The sequence below is a fragment of the Geotrypetes seraphini genome, chromosome 1 (genome assembly GCF_902459505.1).
Source record: "Geotrypetes seraphini chromosome 1, aGeoSer1.1, whole genome shotgun sequence".
In the NCBI taxonomy this organism is placed as follows: domain Eukaryota; kingdom Metazoa; phylum Chordata; class Amphibia; order Gymnophiona; family Dermophiidae; genus Geotrypetes; species Geotrypetes seraphini.
In genome coordinates, this window is record NC_047084.1 from 386381874 (window position 1) to 386399592 (window position 17719).

Consider the following 17719-nt stretch of genomic DNA (forward strand, 5'->3'; position numbering starts at 1 on the left):
TTGAATGTCTCGATCATATCTCCCCTCTCTCTACGTTCCTCGAGTGAGTAGAGCTGCAACTTCCCTAACCGCTCCTTGTAGGGGAGCTCCTTGAGTCCCGAGACCATCCTGGTGGCCATTCTCTGGACCGATTCCAGTCTCAGCACATCCTTGCGGTAATGCGGCCTCCAGAATTGCACACAGTACTCCAGGTGCGGTCTCACCATGGATCTATACAGTGGCATAATGACTTCCGGTTTACGGCTGACAAAACTCCTGCGTATGCAACCTATGATTTGCCTTGCTTTGGATGAAGCTTGCTCCACTTGGTTTGCAGATTTCATGTCTTCCCTGACAATCACCCCTAAGTCTCTTTCTGCTTCAGTTCTTGTCAGGATCTCGCCATTTAGGGTGTAAACCTTGCATGGATTTTGGCTTCCCAGGTGCATGACTTTGCATTTTTTGGCATTGAAACTGAGTTGCCAGGACCTAGACCAGCGCTCCAGTAGAAGTAGGTCATGCATCATATCGTCTGCCATTGAATTTTTGTTTGTTGTGCTTTTGCTCACTACATTGCTTAGTTTAGCATCATCGGCGAATAATGTTATTCTACCTCGGAGCCCTTCTGTCAAGTCTCTTATATAGATGTTGAACAAGATCGGGCCCAGGACGGAGCCTTGTGGCACTCCACTTATCACCTCTGACATTTCGGAGGGGGCCATTCACCACTACCCTCTGAAACCTACCTCCAAGCCAGTTCCCAACCCATTTGGTCAATGTGTCGCCCAATCCTAAAGAACTCATCTTGCTCAGCAACCTGCGGTGTGGTACGCTATCAAAATGCTTTGCTGAAATCCAGGTAGACGATGTCCAGGGACTCACCAGCATCCAGCTTCCTCGTCACCCAGTCAAAGAAGCTGATCAGGTTGGATTGGCAGGATCTCCCTTTAGTAAATCCATGTTGGCGGGGATCCTGTAGATTCTCCTCGTCCATGATCCTATCCAATTGGCGTTTGATTAGGGTTTCCATTAGTTTGCTCACTATTGATGTGAGACTCACTGGTCTGTAATTTGCCATCTCCATCCTGGAGCCTTTCTTGTGGAGTGGAATGACGTTAGCCGTCTTCAAGTCCATCGGGACGTTCCCTGTACTAAAGGAGAGATTGAAGAGCGCGGATAGCGGTTCCGCCAAGACATCACCCAACTCCCTGAGCACCCTAGGGTGTAGGTTGTCAGGCCCCATTGCCTTGTTGACCTTGATTTTTGACAGCTTGCAGTAGACGCTGCTGGGTGTAAACTTGAAATTACTAAACGGATCAACTGATTTAACCCTTGTCTGTGGCTGAGGGCCGATTCCCGGCGCCTCACGGGTGAAGACTGAGCAGAAGTGTTTATTTAACAGTTGGGCTTTATCTTAGTCCGTCTCCACATAGTCTCCGCGTGCATGTTAGTCTATGGATACGCTAGTGTTTAGCGCGTGCTGATTGGTTAGCGCACCTTAGTAAAAGAGGGGGTTTATGTAGTGTAATTAATGGCTAGGTAGGATTTTGCATTGTTCAACTGAAAATTAGGGTTTTGTTGTTTTGGCTCTTTTGGCTAGAAATTTTATTTTATTATGTATTATTTTAAAAGTTAGGGTGGGATATTACATTTTGGTCTTGGTTTTCATGTATGTTTTAATAAGTGCAGAATTTAAATTCAAGCTATTGCTAAACAATGCTTTTTGTGGAAATTGTTTGCTTATGTGTATTTTGTGTGTGGGGAGGGGTTTGCTTAATAAACTTTATAGGAAATTAATTCCTTGGCCAAAAGGTCTGTTCAGTGAAACCCATGTAAACTGATTTAACTGCATTTTGCACACTCATCATACATCAAGTGCTTACATGAGGCCCTGATTCTACAAACCACGCCTTAACATGCCTACTTTGTAGGCATGCAGCCGCGTGGTTGTCAATCAACCGTTAGGCGTGCATTGTAGAATTGGGCCCATAGTTTTGTGTGGGTGCCTTAAATGTAGGCCAGCATTTAAGGTGCCAATCTCGCGTCTATGGAGGCACATAGTGACACATATGGATGTGTAAGGCAACTTTCAGTGCAAATACCTCCACCTGCCTTATGCGTCTGTACACATTGCTATGTACCTCCGTAGGCGTAAGACCAGTGTCTTAGAACAGTGCATCTAATTTTTTCAGAAAATGTGCGCTGTAATTGGTCAGTTAGGCGGCAGTAGCATGCATACCATCGCCTAACTTTAGCACGCCCTATACAGAATCGAGGCCTGAGTGCTTAGATTTTTATGACATACTTTGAATATTATTGCCTGTTGATCTTAAGTTTCATAACTGCTTTAACAGGCACTCATGACTGGAAGTATACCGGGATTTATTGATGTTATCATGAATTTGAATTCCCCAGCATTGCTGGAAGATAACTTGATATGGCAAGCAAAAACAGCAGGGAAAAGAATGATTTTTTATGGAGATGACACATGGCTTAGACTATTCCCAAAACATTTTGTGGAATATGATGGGACTACTTCATTTTTTGTTTCAGACTTCACAGAGGTAAGTTTCTTTACCTGTGTCTCAGTATACGTGAAATTTAGATTTAAGATCTCTAAACTCTCGGGTCCTTTTATAAAATGCCAAGCTGCCCATTCTTTTCCTATATATAGCTTGGCATTTAGGCCCAAATTCTCTAAACAGCATCATAAGTTAGGTGGCGTAGGCACCCTACTGCCGCCTTACTTAATCATTTTAATTGGTGTTAATTGGCATGGTAATTGACTGCATCATTTAAAACCAATTAAAATGTCATTTAAAAAAATGTAGACACCTCCAAAAAAGGATGCCGTAATAGCATCTACAGAGGTGTCTAATGGCGCCTAAGATCAAAGTAGGCATGGTTTAAGCTGCAATGACCTTAGGCGCCTCTGTAAATGTGATCTAGTCAAACATAAGCTCCAGTAATGATGGCGTGCAATACCTTAGCCTACATTACATTGCCTTAAAAGCCCTGACCTACATTTCAGGTGCCTGTTGTAATTCTATAAATTTTGCTGGCATGATCAGCGCTGCTAGGTAGCTGTCGATCAAGGCACATTTCATTCCTGTGTTGATAGGGATATATTACATTGCATTACATTAGTGATTTCTATTCCGCTTGTGCCTTGCGGTTCTAAGCGGATTACAAATTAGAAGATATCTGGACATTACCGAGAGAATTATATAACAGTGGTTCTTGTACATTACATAATATAGTTGAGAAGTTACATATAAAGATTCAAGTAGTTATAGGATACAGTGGAGAAAAACAATATGTTCGGGTAATAAAAGAAGATTACCTAGCATTTATTTATAATTTTTTTTTTTTTTTTGGAAGGTGAGGTTCGAGGGAATGACTGATGTGCTATTCGCAGGGGTGAAAGCATGTACGAGTGGGAGGAGATTAGTAAGTGAGGACGTGTTTTTTGAATAGGACTATTTTGATTTCTTTTTGAAGAAAAGGCGGTTGATGTCTGTTGTTTTGATCATCAGTTTGATGATGGTGGGGTCAATTTTCGCTGCCTGTGTCGCCAGAAGGCTGTCGTAAAGTTTCTTATCCCAGGACAAGCAGGCAGCATATTCTTTACGCATGGGTGACGTCACCGACGGAGCCCTCGGTACGGACCTTTTTACTAGAAAGTTCTAGTTGGCCGCACCGCGCGTGCGCGAGTGCCTTCCCGCCCGACGGAGGAGTGCGTGGTCCCCAGTTTCTTCGTTTCCGCGGAGCGAAGAAGACGTGTGTTTTTCAACGTCGTTGAAATCCTCCTTTTGCCTTCCCGCTCGCGTTATTTTTTCGGTTTATTCACCTTCGGGTGCTTTTTTCTTTCAATTTACAAAAAAAAAAAAAATCTTTTCTTTTTGCTTATTTTTCGTTCCTGCCCCGGCGGGGCCTGTTGTCACGATCCAGGCCTCGGGGTTTGATTTTGCGGAGGCCGTGTTCCCATTCATGCCCCCGCAGCCCGGTTTTAAGAAGTGCCAGCGGTGTGCACGCCCGATCTCCCTCACTGACCCACACAACTGGTGCTTGCAGTGCTTGGGACCGGAGCATCGGGCGGACTCCTGCACCCGCTGTGCCACTCTTAAAAAACGCACTTTGAAGAATCGTCAAATCCAACAAAATCTACTTTTCGGCACCGGCCCGACTATGGATTCGACCTCTTCATCTGCGGCACCGTCGAAATCGGCACCGACCACTTCGACGCCGCCTGAGACGACATCGGCGCCTCCGGCGCCAGGTAAGCCGGCTAAGAAGCCTTCCACCCTTGAGCGCCCTCCCACCTCGGGGGCGACACCAGTCCTTTCGGCTCCACGCCGAACCAAAAAACGCTCCACTCCGATATCGGTGAGTGCCTCGTCATCGGCCTCCTCATCGCCGGAGTGTAGAGCGGCACCCATGGAACCAAAGAAGAAAAAAGTGGTTCCGGTGCCTCCCCTGGATGACCGCATCACGGCCATCCTCCAGGACAAGTTGCAGGAACAACTCCACCAGCAACTTCAGCAGCTCTTACCCTCTATCTTGGCACCGCTGCTCTCGGTACCAGACCGGCCCGAGCCCCACACCGTCCAACCGGTATCCACTCCATCGGTACCTATGGACTCCTCCATGCCCATTCTCTCGGCACCGCATCTCCATTCCCATGCCGAGACTATCGCCTTGACGACGACCGATCCTCCTCGGGACCGAGCAGGGCACCGGTCTTCCCACGACCCTGACCGGCACCGTACTTCCCGGGACCGAGACAGACACAGGTCTTCATCACCCGGTAACGTCTCGGTACGCTCAGGCAAGTCTTTGTCTAAAACTCACCATACCGAGCCTTCCACTCCGGTCTCTCGACACGCACACACCGATGTCAGAGACCCGGACCTATGGGAAGAATCCCCTCCCGGTACCGAGGAGGATGCATCGTCGTCGGACGAAGAGCCTTCGGCACCCGACACCACATCTAAACCTGAACAATCTTCCTTCTCTAAATTCCTCAGGGAGTTGTCGGGGGCCTTATCTTTGCCACTGGAATCTGACTCTAAGAAGTCACAAGCTTTCCTGGAGGCATTGGATTTCGATCAACCTCCCAAAGAGTTCCTAAAGTTGCCCGTGCATGATATCCTACGGGAAACTTTTTATAAAAATTGGGAGAACCCGCTGACTGTCCCTGGGGCCCCCCGTAAATTGGACAGCCTCTATAGGGTTATACCAATCCCAGGATTTGATAAACCCCAACTGCCTCATGAGTCTCTCCTAGTAGAGTCCACTTTAAAAAAGACTCAGGGCTCCAGTGTTTATGCCTCCACCCCTCCTGGCAGAGAGGGCAAAACTATGGACAAGTTTGGCAAGCGGCTCTACCAGAATGCCATGCTTGCCAACAGGGCAAACAACTACTCGTTCCATTTTTCATTCTACCTGAAACATCTGGTAATGCAACTCTCCGCCATGCAAAAGTACATGCCGGAGCACAAGGTTCCACTTTTCCAGCAGCACATCTCCAGCCTGCTACAACTGAGAAAATTTATGGTGCGCTCTATCTATGACTCCTTTGAGCTCACCTCCCGTGCATCTGCCATCGCGGTGGCTATGCGCCGCCTGGCCTGGCTCAGGGTCTCTGATCTGGACGTCAACCATCAAGACCGACTAGCCAACGCCCCATGTCTGGGAGACAAATTATTCGGAGAGTCCCTGGATACCACCACACAGAAACTCTCCGCCCATGAGACCAGATGGGATACTCTCATTAAACCAAAGAAAAAGGCTCCTCCTGCTCGTCCTTACAGACCACAGACCTCATATCAACGCAGGTTCTCCGCCAGGCCGCTCAACCCACCTTCACAGCAACCTAGGCGGGCCCGCCAACACCAACACACCCAGGCTCGTGCACAGTCTAATCAACCTGCCAAGCCTCTTCCTCCTGCCAAACCTTCTCAGCCCTTTTGACTCCTCTCTCCAGGGCTTAGCCAGTCTTTCACCCTCGTTGCCTCTTCCTCAGCCAATCGGAGGCAGGCTCCACATCTTCATCAGCCGTTGGGAGGTCATCACATCGGACCAGTGGGTCCTCAACATCATCCGCCACGGCTACTCTCTCAACTTCCAGACTCTTCCACCAGACAATCCTCCCGTAGAGTCTGCTTCTCTTTCAACTCAAACCCCCCTCCTCCTGCGGGAGGTCCAATCCCTCCTTCTCCTCAATGCCATCGAAGAAGTACCTCTGGAACAAAGAGGCCGGGGATTCTACTCCCGTTACTTTCTAGTTCCAAAGAAGACAGGAGACCTACGTCCCATTCTCGATCTCAGGGACCTCAACAAGTGTCTAGTCAAGGAGAAGTTCAGAATGCTCTCCCTTGCTACGCTTTACCCTCATCTCTCTCAGAACGACTGGCTATGTTCCCTGGACCTCAAGGAGGCCTACACTCACATCCCAATCAATCCAACCTCACGTCGCTACCTGCGATTCCAGGTGCACCATCGCCATTATCAGTACAAAGTGCTACCTTTTGGCCTCGCTTCATCACCCAGGGTGTTCACCAAATGCCTCATTGTGGCGGCGGCCTTCCTCAGGTCTCACAACCTCCAGGTGTTTCCCTACTTGGACGATTGGTTGGTGAAAGCACCTACGTCTCCGCTTGTGCTGCAAGCCACTCATCATACCATCTCTCTCCTACATCTTCTGGGGTTCGAGATCAACTACCCCAAGTCGCATCTGCTTCCCACACAGCGCCTTCAGTTCATTGGAGCAGTTCTCGACACCACGCTAATGAGGGCGTTTCTCCCCTCCGACCGACAGCGGAATCTGCTCCGCCTGTGTCGTCAGGTGCTCCTTCATCACTCCATTTCTGCCAGACAGATGATGGTCCTCCTGGGACACATGGCCTCGACGGTGCATGTGCTTCCCCTGGCACGACTCCACCTCAGGACACCTCAATGGACTCTGGCCAACCAGTGGTCACAGACCTCGAATCTTCTTTCTCATCCCATCTCTGTGACATCGTCTCTTCAGCGATCTCTACAATGGTGGTTGAACTCCTCAAATCTTTCCAGGGGCCTTCTTTTTCACCTGCCCCCACATTCCATGATCATCACCACGGATGCCTCCCCTTATGCATGGGGAGCTCACCTGGGAGACCTACGCACCCAAGGTCTTTGGACCCCACAGGAGCGTCTACATCACATCAATTTCCTAGAACTACGAGCCATGTTCTACGCCCTCAAGGCCTTCCAGCACCTTCTTTGTCCTCAGGTTCTGCTCCTGTGCACGGACAACCAAGTCGCCATGTACTACATAAACAAACAGGGCGGCACCGGATCTCGCCTCCTTTGTCAGGAGGCTCTTCGCATTTGGACCTGGGCCACGGCCCGCAGTCTCTTCCTCAAGGCTGTCTATATCCAGGGCGAACAGAACTCCCTGGCCGACAATCTCAGTCGCATCCTGCAACCTCACGAGTGGACTTTGGATCCTCCCACGCTCCTCTCCATTTTTGCTCGCTGGGGCACTCCGCAAGTGGACCTGTTTGCAGCCCCTCACAACCATCAGCTGCCCCAGTTCTGCTCCAGACTCTTCTCTCCTCACCGTCTGGCACCGGATGCATTCCTTCTCGATTGGACGGATCGGTTCCTCTATGCCTTTCCTCCTCTACCTCTGATGTTGCGGACTTTATCCAAACTCCGCAGGGACGGAGCCACCATGATCCTCATAGCTCCCCGGTGGCCTCGTCAACACTGGTTCTCCCTCCTGCTTCAGCTCAGCTCCAGGGAGCCCATTCCTCTACCTGTGTTTCCTACTCTACTTACACAGCAGCATCAGTCTCTACTACATCCCAATCTGTCTTCGCTCCACCTGACAGCTTGGTTTCTCTCGGGCTGACCTCTCCAGGAAATCTATCTCAGCCTGTCCGTCTCATTTTGGACGCCTCCAGGAAACCTGCCACCCTCCAATGTTACCATCAGAAGTGGACCAGGTTCTCCTCTTGGTGCCTCCGTCATCATCACAATCCCACCTCTTTAGCGGTGGAACCTGTTCTGGACTACTTGCTCTCCCTGTCCAACGCAGGCCTCAAGTCTACCTCAATCAGAGTCCATCTCAGTGCCATCACGGCATTTCATGAGCCTGTCCTAGGAAAACCCCTCACGGCTCACCCTCTGGTTTCCCGATTCATGAGGGGCCTCTTCAACATCAAACCACCTCTGAAGCCTCCTACGGTCGTCTGGGACCTGAATGTGGTTTTGTCTGCCCTCATGAAACCTCCTTTTGAGCCACTTGCCACAACTTCGCTCAAATTTTTGACTTGGAAGGTGCTTTTCCTCATTGCCATCACCTCTGCCAGGAGGGTTAGTGAGCTTCATGCACTGGTGGCCGATCCACCGTTCACTATTTTTCACCATGACAAGGTGGTTCTGCGCACCCATCCAAAGTTCCTCCCCAAGGTGGTCTCAGCTTTTCACCTCAACCAGTCCATTGTGTTGCCTGTTTTCTTCCCGAAACCTCATTCACATCCCGGGGAACAGGCATTGCACAGTCTTGATTGCAAGCGTGCCCTGGCTTACTATCTTGATCGTACAAGGGCTCACCGCTTGTCCCCTCAGCTCTTCCTGACCTTCGACCCGAATCGTTTGGGTCGACCGGTCTCTAAACGGACGCTATCCAACTGGCTTGCAGCTTGCATCGCGTTCTGTTATGCTCGGGCCGGTCTGTCACTGGACGGTGCTGTCACGGCCCACAGGGTGAGAGCTATGGCCGCTTCTGTTGCTTTCCTCCGTTCCACACCCATTGAGGAAATCTGCAAGGCGGCCACTTGGTCCTCAGTTCACACATTCACTACTCACTACTGTCTGGATGCTTTCTCCAGACGGGATGGGCACTTCGGCCAATCTGTACTTCAGAATTTATTTTCCTAAATGGCCAACCATCCCTCCTCCCTCTTTATTAGCTTGGAGGTCACCCATGCGTAAAGAATATGCTGCCTGCTTGTCCTGGGATAAAGCACAGTTACTTACCGTAACAGGTGTTATCCAGGGACAGCAGGCAGATATTCTTACGTCCCACCCTCCTCCCCGGGTTGGCTTCTTAGCTGGCTTATACTAACTGGGGACCACGCACTCCTCCGTCGGGCGGGAAGGCACTCGCGCACGCGCGGTGCGGCCAACTAGAACTTTCTAGTAAAAAGGTCCGTACCGAGGGCTCCGTCGGTGACGTCACCCATGCGTAAAGAATATCTGCCTGCTGTCCCTGGATAACACGGTAAGTAACTGTGCTTTACGTCTGGTACCATTATGAGGGGGGAAGGTGAATAGGTTCTGAGTTCTCCTTGATCTGGGTGAGTGGTAGCGGTGAAGGCGGTTGCTTAAGTAGCTGGGGGCAGTGCCATGGGTTACTTTAAATAGTAGACAATAGAATTTGAATTGAGTTCTTGCTTTTATTGGAAGCCAGTGAGAGTCTACATAGGCGGGAGTGATGTGGTCAAATTTTCTAAGAGCGTAGATGAGTCTGATGGCTGTGTTTTGAACGGTCTGCAGTTGTTTTATCATGTTGTTTGGGCAAGGTAGGTAGAGGCTGTTGCAGTAATCTAAGGTACTAAGTATGAGGGATTGTACAATGAGTTTGTAGTGTTCTTTGGTAAGGAATTTTCTTATTTTTCTTAGGTTTCGCATGGTGAAGAATGCTTTTTGTATGATTTTGTGGATTTGTGTTTGCATTGTGCAGCATCTGTCTAGTTGTATTCCCAGAATTTTGAGAGTGCTCTGAATTGGATATTTGGTTGCGTTTACTTCGAGTTCTGTTAGGGATAGTTTTTGTTCCTTCTCTAGTAGTAGGAATTTGGTTTTCTCTGCATTCAGTTTCAGCTTATGGTTCTTCATCCATTTTTCTACAGTTTCCAGTGTTGTTTTTAGGCGTCCGTTGGAGATGGGGTCATGGATGTCGTAGGGGAGGAGGATGGTTATGTCATCCGCGTAGCTGAAAGATGTTATATTTAGGGCATCTAGGGCAGTGCCTAAGGAAGCTATGAAGAGGTTAAAAAGTATGGGCGATAGAGGGGATCCTTGTGGTATAGAAAGAAACAACATTATATCAACCTGAGTAATAGTCAATCCCTTTCAAACAACCAGAGGATTGTAATAAAACCAGCAGATAGGGGTTGAGGTATTGTCATCCAGAAAGAGAAGACTATGTAAATGAGATTGAATGACATCTGCAGGATAGAAGATATTATCTACTCCTAGAGCAAGATCCAACACCAGAGCTATAGGAGGAGATAACTACTGAAGATTGCTTTTAAGGCTGGATACATTACATCCAAGAAAAGGGATTTTTTAACAGTCAAGAACCCCAGAATATCCACCATCTATACTCTTTCAAAGATTCACAAATCCTCATCTGCACCACCAGGGAGACAGATCATATCTGGTAATGTATCGGTCCTAGAACCACTTTCCACTTTTGTTGACCATTTTCTTCAACTCTATATCCCTCAAATAAAATCATGCATTAAGGACTTTGCAGATATGATCAACATGCTAACACAGCTAGAGGAGGACCTTTGATATCACCCTCGTCACACTTGATATAGATTCACTATATACAAACATCCCACAGACATTAGCTTTGAAAATAGTAGGAGACATCCTGCAAAATACAGAGATACAGTTAAAAAAGAATACCGAACTTCTTCATAGTGATGCTTGCAACCTTTGCATTGATGCAGAATTTTTTTTTGTTTCAAGAGACCTATCAACAAATCAAGGGGACAGTGATGGGTGCCATGATGGCACCAGATATAGCAAATTTATATGTGGCAAATTTTGAAGAGAAACATCTTACACAGTACACCTATATGAACAATGTTAAATTTTATAAGCGGTACATTGATGATATTTTCTTACTATGGGAGGTCGAAATCACTGAATTAGAATACTTTTTTTGCATGGTCGAAAGCCAGAAACAAAAATCTGACATTCAAGGTCACATATGACCATACCAAAATTAGTTTTTTGGACTTGCATATCACCAAGCATTTTGATACTATCACCACAAAAGTGTACAAGAAACCTACAGATTAGAAACTCCTTTTTGGGGTTCAGCAGTTACCATCAACGCACTCTGAAGGCCAGTTTACCATATAGTCAGTTTTTACGTAAGAAATGCATATGCACCAACGAAAGCGACTTTAAGGAACAATTGGAACATCTGGCCAAAAAATTTTAACATCATGGGTATCCGGGAAAATGTATCCAGGAAGGCTTTTTGAGGGCCAACTTCTTTGACAGAGACTCGCTACTACAAAATAGAGTGCAGAGATGTCCACCTGAACTGGTTTGTACTCTTAGATACTCATATATGGCTCAAGATGTGCAAAAAATAATCCATAAACATTGGCACATTCTAGAAAAGCACTCTTGCTTCAAAAATAAATGTCCAGTAACTGCATTCATGAGGAAAAAGAATCTGAAGGAGAAGTTGGTACCATCTTTCTTAGCACACTTGAGATCTGACGACACACCAATACATGTGGGGCATCGCACTTGTGAAAAATGCAGTGTGTGCCAGCATGCCACCATGGTCATCAACCATTTTACTCATCCAAAGACCGGATTTGTTTTTGACATAAGACACTGCTCAGACTGTAAATCAGCCTATGTGATATATTTGATACAATGTCTGTGCGAGAAAATTAATTTATATTGGTAAAACAAAACCTGTGATATGGACAAGAATAATTGAACATCAGAGCTGCATCAAAAGAGGTGCTATGTCACCACTGGTGGAACACTGGAATATAATGTAAATACTGTAATGTAATACTGTAAATTGTAATAATGTAATCCGCCTTGAACCGCAAGGTAATGGCGGAATAGAAATCACTTATGTAATGTAATAATGGGACACACTGCAGATGATTTAAAACTCTATGTACTAAAAATGATCAAAGACCTGGATTACCCACTGTAAGAACGGGCTACTGGGCTTGATGGACCATTGATCTGACCCAGTAAGGCTATTCTTATGTACTTAAGAGGAGGAGATATTGATAACATTTTGCTACAAGAGGAACAAAGATTGATTTTCAAAGCCTTACCCCACTTGGTATAAATTAAGAGATAGATCTTACGGTGATTCTTTAAAACTTTCATGTTTCATCAGATCACATGTAACATAGTAACTTAGTAGATGACAGCAGATAAAGACCTGAATGGTCCATCCAGTCTGCCCAACCTGAATCAATTTAAAATTTTTTAAATTTTTTCTTCTTAGCTATTTCTGGGCAAGAATCCAAAGCTCTACCCGGTACTGTACTTGGGTTCCAACTGCCGAAATCTCTGTTAAGACTTACTCCAGCCCATCTACATCCTCCCAGCCATTGAAGCCCTCCCCAGCCCATCCTCCACCAAACGGCCATATACAGACACAAACCGTGCAAGTCTGCCCAGTACTGGCCTTAGTTCAATATTTAATATTATTTTCTGATTCTAAATCTTCTGTGTTCATCCTACGCTTCTTTGAACTCAGTCACAGTTTTACTCTCCACCACCTCTCTCAGGAGCGCATTCCAGGCATCCACTACTCTCTCCGTAAAGTAGAATTTTCTAACATTGTTCTTGAATCTACCGCCCCTCAACCTCAAATTAAGTCCTCTGGTTTTACCATTTTCCTTTCTCTGGAAAATATTTTGTTCTATGTTAATACCCTTCAAGTATTTTAACGTCTGAATCATATCTCCCCTGTCCCCCCTTTCCTCTAGGGTATACATATTCAGGGCTTCCAGTCTCTCCTCATACGTCTTTTGGCGCATCTTCGTTGCCCTCCTCTGGACCGCTTCAAGTCTTCTTACGTCCTTCGCCAGATACGGTCTCCAAAACTGAACATAATACTCCAACAGGGGCCTCACTAATGACCTGTACATGGGCATCAGCACCTTCTTCCTTCTATTGCAGCGGTCTAAAACACGCGGCCCGTGGGCCACATGTGGCCCCCCAGAGACTATTTTGCGGCCTGCGATCTGTCCTTGCTTAAAGCAGGGGTCCCCAATCTGCTTCCCTTCCCACTGCCCTCCCCCAAGCCACCGCAATCGGGGAACAGGCCAGCGCCCGAGGTCTTAGCTCTCTCTGCATATCATCCCCAGCTCGGAACCGACCAATTCTCGCCACCCGACGTCAATTCTAACGTCGGGGAGGAAGTTCCAGGCCAGCCAGTCGCTGCCTGGCTGGCCCGGAAGTTCCTTCCTGACGTTAAAATTGACGTCGGGTGGCGTGAATTGGTCAGCCCCGCGCTGGGGAAGATAAGCAGGGAGAGTTAAGACCTTGGCGCTGGCCTGTTCCCCGATTGTGGCGGTGGCGGCCTGTTCCCCGATTGCGGCGGTGGTGGCCTGTTACCTGATTGCGGCGGTGGCAGCCTGTTCCCCAATGGTGGTGGCTTGGGAGAGGTCAGGGAGAAGTAAAGAAAGAAAGGGGGGACAGGGAGACAGAAAGAAAGAAGGGAAACGGGACACAGACAGAAAGGGGCATGGAGAGAGAAAGACAGAAAGAAAGGGCGGGCATGGAGAAAGAAAAAAGAAAGAAAGGGGGCACGGAGAGAGGGAGAAAGACAGACAGACATATAGAAAGAATGGGGGCATGGATAGAGAGAGAAAGAAAGAAGGGGGCAGGGTGAAAGAAATAAAAAGTTGGGGGAGGGAAGGAGTCAGATGCCAGACCAGGGGAAAGGAAGGAAGGAGGGAGGGAGAGGAAAGAAAGAGACGTCAGACCTTGGAAATAGTATAATGAAACACACTTTCACAAGAAAAAGAAAAGAGCAATGTCATATATAAATGTAGGCAGTGCTGCTTTAGTTCAAAGGAGAATGTTCCAACTGAACTGGAGGAAAAGCCTCAGACAAATGCCCTCCCACCACCACAATGGTGGTTAAAGGTGGTAGGGTGGTAACCTCACTGGCAAAAACCTCCGTTGTACTCCAAAAATAGAAAAACTATAAGCAGGGCTGTCTATGCATGATCGATAGAAGAAAAAACTTTCAACTTATCTCTGTTGATCGGTACACCGACGGTGGCCAGCGTTTCACTAACTTGCTGCCTCAGGGTGTATCATAGTCCGATCAAAACTAGGGCCAGAAAAGAAAATACACTGGACTTGAGCATAACTTCAAGAAATTCTTAAGAAGCCACTATGACATACCTTTTATGCAGGACGCCGTATCGTCTCTTCTGATCAAAAAGATGGCTGCACCATGACTGTACTGGGTTATGAACTCCCGGGAGATGACGTCAAACCCCGGAAGTGGTTGTGCAGTAAAAATGCTGACTAAGCTACTGACATAGAAGGAAGGTATTGCAGTCTAAAAAGAATTGGAAAAGGACTTTCTACTAGTTTTTATTTGTGTTTTAATATGTTTTTGAAGATTTTCTCTTAGCTTTTGTGTTTTTTATCTCATGTTTTTCATATTTTTCAAGCAAAAAGTAGAAAGTAAAAAAGAAAAAGTACCTATCTGTTAGCGCAATTCGATCCTACAATGAGGAGTGAAAATTACAAAAGAATCAAGAGTCAAAAGAATCAAAAGAAAAGGGTCAGAAGAAAACGTTCCACTCTAGTTTTAGATTCAGCCCATTCGGTTCCTCGCTGTTTAATTTGTAAATCCATGCTTGTTCAGCCCGCATAAGTCACTGTTGTCGGTCAATGCAGCTGTCATTGATGTGATCGATCACACAACATTGTAAATCTGTAAATAAGTGATTATACTCCAAACAATGTGTGACCATAGGGGCTTGAAGTCTGTTATTCCGAATGCAACTTTTGTGCTCAGTAGCCCGTGTTCTAAAAGGGCGAGTGGTCTGGCCCACATAAATTTTGGGACATGGGCAAATAAAAACATAGACCAGAAACGTCGAGTTACATGAGGTTGTGTGTTTCAGCCTAAAAGTTTGACCTGTACTTGGATGAACAAAAAAATCAATAAGTTCCCGTGTTATTAGACAAGTGGAACATTTGCCACATTTAAAATGGCCAGCGGATTGAGCAATGATTGAATGAGACTCTGTGAGATCGGATGGGCTTAAAAGTTCTTTAAAGTTCTTTTGGCGGGAGTATGCCATCCTTAAATGGGTGTCACTGAATGTTGGATGCAATTCCATTAATTCCCAATGGTGTCGTAGGATCCTTGTAATGCTATTGATGTTGGGGGAGTATTCTAGAACACATGTGACAATGTTCTCCATAGTCTCATTATCGTTTTCTCTAGGGAGAAATAAGAGGTCTCTGTTTATGAACTTGGCCCTTTTGTAGGCTTTTTTCAGTACAGTTGGAGGATACCCTCTGTTCTTTAGCCGGGTATACAGTTGTTTGCTTTTAGATTTGTAGTCTAAGGTGTCTGAGCAACAGTAATAGTTTTCTGTTTTTGGCTTTTTTATTTGTGCTTAGGGTGTGCTTGTTCTCTTGAGTTACCTTCATTGGTTCCAGTCCCACCTCCCTTCTGTTTTCTTGAGTATCGCAGTGCACTAGTGGAGCGATGGAATTCTGTAGAGGTAATATTTGTGAAGGTGGATGTTTCTGTTGTTACATGTCGTAGTCTTCCTGAGCCTACTGTGACCCATTTATTCCTGGGCTGTTTTATTCTTTGAGGTAGAGGTGGTAAGTTGATATGATTTTGTGGAGTGATGGAAGCTGCTTTAATTGTATTCTATTCCTGTTTAAGTTTGCAGAGCTCCTCTTTAATACTAGCAAGTTGAAGACAGATGGGGCAAGCCTTAAACTTCCAAATAGTGTGTCTTGGAATTAAAGCACCACAGTGATTGCATAGAATTAAGGTCATCTTGATTGGTTGTGAAGTGACTTGATTTGAGTAGTCCTGATTATTTTGTTCTTTATATATGAGCAGTGATCCCTGGGGTGGGTGGGACTATAAGTCTTTAACAAAGGACAGAGAAGGGTTTATTTTCTTGTTTTTTGGTTTTTGTTTTTGTTTTAAAGAAACGGGGAGGAGGAGATGAGAAATTAAGCAGATATAATGCTGAAAAACAGTGAAAAGAGCAGAATATGAAATTCTGAGTAACTTAGCGTTTAGAAGTTGTCAAAGCAGTCTTGTTCACAACACTGTCCCAAAGATAATACAGTTAACCTTAGTAGTAAATCAGAGCCCCTCCCTTCTACACCTAGTCAACAGACACAATGGCTGAAAACTAGTAGGTCAGAAATACTGGCTCTATACCAGATCAATGGCTACCCTAAAACACAGGATTTTAAACAAAAATGCCAGCGCTAGTTCATTGGCTACCCTAAAACACAGGTTCATATTATAGGTCCTGTTTGTCCACATATGTGTCCTTATAGGTAGGGAGTTACATCATTTTTAAACAAAAACTACAAAAACAATTTTTTGAGACATACCCTATGACAGGGGTCCCCAAAGTCCCTCCTTGAGGGCCGAATCCAGTCGGGTTTTCAGGATTTCCCCAATGAATATGCATTGAAAGCAGTGCATGCACATAGATCTCATGCATATTCATTGGGGAAATCCTGAAAACCTAACTGGATTCGACCCTCAAGGAGGGACTTTGGGGACCCCTGCCCTATGATATGACCATTTGGCACAGGTTGGTCAAACATAATAGTGTTATTTACATTTAGTATGGTATTTCATTTGTATTCATTTGTCATTTGTATTTAGTATGGTATTCATCATTTGGTGCATCACCCCCTTTTATCAGATCACATGTTCCTTTTTCATCTGTTTCTATGTATTTTGTAATCTTTTTTCCGCTATTACCCTTCTTTTGAGTTGTTACTAGTTTCAGAGTAACTTTAAGATCATTTTTCAAGATTTTTTAAATGTTTTAGTATAGCCTTACATTTTTGCACTTTTGTATTTTTTGCCATAGATTTTTCTTTTTATCTTTTCATTATTATTTCATTGGTTTACCCCTGCTTTCTTTACAAATGCTTGTCATACTTTTATTATGATTTCTGATTACATAGTTTTGCACCATCAGAGGAGCCTTAAAGTGGTTTCTGTTTGACGTGCGCTTCTATCTAGCAGCGACGCTATTCAGCTCATGCAGAATGTTGCAGCGTTTTTTTGTTTGGTAAGTGCCCAAAGATATATTTTATTACATGAGCTGTCCCTTTTGGCTCGCAGACCTTTCAAAATTGATTTCTGTGTTGGTTTTATTGCTTAAGGAACTATGTTGAGTAACAGGCTCCTAGAGGAGCTAGAGGTTGTAATAAAAGTGGTTAGCGTTTCTGGTTTTAAGAAAGGTTTGGACAAATTCCTGGAGGAAAAGTCCATAGTCTGTTATTAAGACATGGAGGAAGCCTCTGCTTGCCCTGGATCAGCAGCATGGAATGTTGCTACTGTTTGAGTTTTGGCCAGGTACTAGTGACCTGGATTGGCCACCGTGAGAATGGATTACTGGGCATGATGGACCATTGGTCTGACCCAGCAAGGTTATTCTTTTGTTCTTATCGAGAGGTAACCTTCCCCACACCTTTTTTTTTTAATCCAATGCTGCACTTTTCTGTTTGGGCCCATAACCTTCATTTTACCTCTTTAGAAACAAATAATTTTTATTTACATATTGAGAAGCACATACTGTGCACTTTGGTATTCTCACACAATAATAACTTTTTAGCACTTTGTGTGTTCATATCCAAAGTTTTCCTTGTGATTTCAAAGTTTTATATTTTTATATCTTTTATACAATTCCTTTTTTGGTTTTATGACCTGTAC

The 17719-nt window shown here is 45.5% G+C and overlaps 1 protein-coding gene across 3 annotated transcripts in view; it reads left to right on the top strand.

Annotated features, from left to right (window-relative positions):
- The window catches only part of PIGG (phosphatidylinositol glycan anchor biosynthesis class G), a 327814-nt gene that overhangs the window by 34422 nt on the left and 275673 nt on the right, over positions 1-17719 (top strand). For all 3 annotated transcript variants that reach the window (XM_033916790.1, XM_033916782.1, XM_033916800.1), the window contains exon 3: positions 2334-2543. In XM_033916790.1, coding sequence (XP_033772681.1) covers positions 2334-2543 — 210 coding nt within the window. The remainder of the gene's footprint in view (positions 1-2333; positions 2544-17719) is intronic.